Consider the following 4,565-nt stretch of genomic DNA (forward strand, 5'->3'; position numbering starts at 1 on the left):
CATCCGAATGACTGTTATATAGCATAGACAATCTAACAGCCTCATAACTCCCTCACATCAAATATAGGAGGCATTAACTCCCTCCCAACAACCTGGAGCTAATCTAGGAACTGAATCCCTATTGTTGTCATCAGCTGAGATTTTTCCTATTTTGCTCAAACAGAAAATCTCAACATCATTGTGGTTAAAGTTGTGAATGAAACCACAACATTACAGTATCAATACCCTACCATTGATTGTACAAAGTAAATTAGAAACCAAAACATCCAATTACAATACCGAGGAGAGGCAACCAAAATGTTTGCAACATTAATGAAATCTTGGCAGCCGAGTTTGGATTTCAAAATGTTATCAAAATCAGCGCAAACGATGCGCAAATGTAAAAATTACCATCATCTAAACCCATGTTAGATCATATGCACTAGTGCACATAATGATCAGAACCCGAGTTTAGATGGGTATTTGTTATTGGAGACGAAAACTCAATTGAAAGAATTTAGTCGAAGGAACAATGAATGGCATTTTTTTTTTTAAATTGTAGATTTTAGAGCTTTCCAAAATTTGATACTGAGGGGTTTAGGAATATTCATGAAATTTGAAACAAATAACTTTATAACTATCTATCAAATTTTCTACATATTACAAAATTTGCAATCAAATTTCCTAAATATTTAGAAATCTGCAATCTAGTAACACTCCATGCTTCTCCAGATTGTGAAGTGGCATGGAGATATGGCACACTTCATGCATCTCCAGATTGTGAAGAGGCATACAGATATGACAGACACCAATCTTATGCGTATCTACAAAACACATGCTTGCATTGCTTGTGTTTATAATCATAATTGCGTGTGAAGCCTACCATAGAGTGAAGTAAACGCTTTTAGCCACGGAAGGAAGAGACGATTTATCTTAAAAAATAGATGAGCGGAAATTTCTTGTACCATCATGTACCTAGATATAATATAGCAACGATTACACTATAAGAGTTACCAATAACCATAAGTAACAAAGAATGTAGTAGTTTATTACTTTCAGGTCTCGTTGCTCCATGACTTCATTTGTTACTTTCAGGACTTGCTGCTCCACGACTAGCTGTTCCACTACTTTTCTTGATCGACCACCCATAATTTCAGGACTTGTTGCTCCATGACTAATTGTTCGACTACTTTTTTGATCGACCACCAATAATGCAATTTAAAGCATAATCATTTTCATCATTTCTATTTTTCCTATTCCATTTTTTCTCATTTTTTCTCCTGAGTAAGATTGACCTCATACTTTCTCAGAGTTTCTCAGGAGGTTTAAGACATTGCTTGAGGATTTCTCTGCACCTGTACAATCTGCTAACTGAAACATAAGGGATACAAGACATATCTTTATGTTATCCAGGTGCGCTTATTCTCCCATATCTTTATTTCTCCTATCAGACTATTGCGCTCACGAGTCTCTCTCCTATTCTCTTGCACTGAGGAGAATGAGCCGAAAGTATTTTGGTGCACTGAGTAGAATGAGCTGAATGAGCTGAACATATTCGGGTGCGCTCAGGAGAATGAGTTGAATCTTCAGAGGCAAAGGGTTAAGATCCAAGCATAGGGTTAAGATCCGCGTAAATACAGAGGATTAAATTCAATATCCAAGCTTCAATATGGGCAAAACCAAGTGCGACGTCTGTAAACAATAAGCATCAAGGGTTGTTTGGTTGTTTTTTTCTTAGCATCAGGGGGGTAAGATCCAAGCATAGGGTTAAGATCCGCGTAAATACATAGAATTAAATTTAATATCCAAGCTTCAATAGGGGCAAAACCAAGCGCGACGTCTATAAACAATAAGCATCAAAGGTTGTTTGGTTGTTTTTTGTGGGATTATTTTTGTGTTGTTTTAGCAGCAAGGAGAGTTGTTTTCGTGTTTATTTAGCAGCTGTGAGACACCTACCACATGGCTAACGTGCCAACAAACATGCGGACAGCAAATTACATGACACCTTTTCCGATCACAATATGATAAGAAAGTTTGGGTTATATTTATAACATAAAATATTTCAACACTAATTATTTTGAAAGTTTGGGTTATTGCATTAAATGTTTTGAAATTAATACTTAACTCCAAAGGCATTAAGTTTTGACATTAATACTTAACTCCGAAAGCAGTAAATTGCATCGAACTAAAGTTCAGAACTTTTATCTTACGTATGATGAAAAACATACGCTCTGGCCGGCAATAAGACACCCAAATTGAAATTTTGCATAAACATTTGCTGGCCAAAATATTTTTATTAAAACATTCGATAAAGGTTAAACACTCTGATAAGTCAAACTAAATTAATACTAGTTCAACGTTTATAGATGTCTAGATTGCCTACGCTGCCTAAAGCAGGGACTAATAAGGGGGCAATCGGAAAGATTGGAAACCCTTTCCCTATTATTATGCCTAAGAAAAGCCCACTCTGTCCCTTTCCATATCCTGAGTGTTAGTTATATACATCATCTGCGGCCGTGTATTCTCGTACAGCTCCTCTGATGCGAACTATGCATCTCGCTGAAACGCCTTTCCTTGCTCCTCTGATGATGACAGTTCTCATACCCCTCATCTTATGAAGCAGCACTCGATGAAGATGGGGGAGAAGTAGCAAATGTTTCCATTCGTTCACCCACCAAAATTTGTTGCTAAAACCACTCCATCGTCCATCAAAGGAGAAGCAGCAAATGTTTCCATTCCTTCACCCACCAAAATCTGTTGCTAAAACCACTCCATCGTCCATCAAAATCTGTTGATAGCGACATTCCACACTGCAGAACGCTTTGTCACCTCTGCAATAATCAATAAACACAGAATGAGACTAGCTCTCGAGAATGGGGAATTATAATCAATTCAATGCGATTCTCAAAGATTTAAAGCAATGGTATGATAATTATAAGAGACCTGTACATGTAGATGTCCTTCCCATGGTTCAATTCCCGTTTGCAGAGATAGCATGCTCTGAGAAAATGGGTAACAGGAAACACTGCAACATTTGAATTTCTCCGAGCTGGCGTCGGGATATCCCGTGGTTCATTTTGCGTTTGAACATGATATTGAACGATTTCACGCTCTATACCACAAGGAGTATACATGATTTTTTCGCTCGATTTTGAACCATGGGATATAACACAAGTATAGCTCTCTGAATGCTCCAGTCCAGTTTGATGGGTAAGTTTTGAAAATCGATGTGGAGAACCAATTGGTGTTCCCTCGCTTTGCTGCTTGGGAGAACTTACCTTGGAATCTAAGATGTTTTCATGCCAATGACTGAGCCCAACTCCAGAAAATGTCTCGATATCCAATGGAGAAGTTGGACTTTTGTCGTGCTCTGAATCTGAGGACTCCTTTGGATTGAAATCTATGGAGGTCCTAGGAGCATTGCAGAACTTTTGCTTGTCTTCGGGCCGGTCTCTGCCGGGTGATGTAAACTGAAACATCATCTCTTCTCTCCTATCCTCTTTTATCCGATTCTACTGATGACTCGCACTTCAACCCTTGCTCAACACACGCTGGTCAACTGAAAGATAAAATGTCATTCACAGCCAAAAGCTCCTTGTACACCAGGCTTCATCAACAATCACCTACAGCTTCGGGTACACTCTTCCACAAAAAGAGTAGAACTCGGAACTTGTAACGGATATACCGCAATAAAGAAGACCTCACTCTACAAGCCTGGAATAAGACTCCCTGCACCTGGTGATGTATGTATTGGTCCTAGGACAAAGCTGAAATGGTTGTTCTATAAATACAAAGTTGGCTGCCAAACCAGAGGCTAAACTCCTCAAAGCTCCTGACTACTCCCTCACTCCAAACGGGCATTTCCAAAACTTCTTGTTGGCAAGGGTCACAAATTCACAAGCGTGTGTCTGATCAGCAACACTGACAATCAGAAAATTTACTGAAAATCTTCTCCAATATCAATATGCTCAAATACCAGTACACCAACAAGTATACGAAACAATCTTCAATTCTGCCCCCAAAACTCACAGACAACAATTTTTTCCTCCTAAGAAAACAATTCCCAAAACCACTAAAACATCCTCCGCATACATGGAAATCCTTTCTATCAATGCTATAAACCCCATATTCAAACAATGCTACAAAAGTAGGAACCCTTCCTAGAACGTTAAAACAATGGCTTACCTGTGAACCCTGTGCCAGGGTACATATACCCACTCACATACAGGAAGATTCTCGCTGAATCTGGGGGCACCCAAATGCAGAAAACCGGGTATGAACAACACCCACATTACCCAAATGAATCTATGGATACCCAAATGCAGTAAACCGGGAATGAGAAGCCCCGACATATCCTCAACTATCTCTGCTACTCCCTAAACTCGTTCAAACTCCACTTGGCACTGATCTAACAGAATACCAATACAACCACGCTGGCACAAAAAACAATATTGATTAAGATACTCCTTCAATGTAGTTATGCCTTTTGTTATTTGCTCCAAATGAGATGAACAAATTGACTCTTTTCAATTCATTCTTCAGGATACGATGTTGTCTTCATATGGAGTGGTTCAATGCCATGCTCT

At 38.9% G+C, this 4,565-nt stretch overlaps 1 protein-coding gene across 1 annotated transcript; it reads right to left on the bottom strand.

Moving 5' to 3' along the window:
* Positions 1–2,394: 2,394 nt before the first annotated feature.
* Positions 2,395–3,461, bottom strand: LOC149210551 (FCS-Like Zinc finger 10-like). The gene is made up of 2 exons (XM_089398996.1): positions 2,923–3,461; positions 2,395–2,810 (listed from the first exon to the last, which is right to left on the bottom strand). The coding sequence occupies exons 1-2, from the start codon at positions 3,459–3,461 to the stop codon at positions 2,720–2,722; spliced, it is 630 nt and encodes a 209-aa protein (XP_089255122.1). The 3' UTR covers positions 2,395–2,719.
* Positions 3,462–4,565: the final 1,104 nt, after the last annotated feature.

Source organism: Pinus tabuliformis, chromosome 1_2 (assembly GCF_031772625.1).
Source record: "Pinus tabuliformis cultivar Carrire ecotype Pingquan chromosome 1_2, CPIR1, whole genome shotgun sequence".
Lineage (NCBI taxonomy): Eukaryota > Viridiplantae > Streptophyta > Pinopsida > Pinales > Pinaceae > Pinus > Pinus tabuliformis.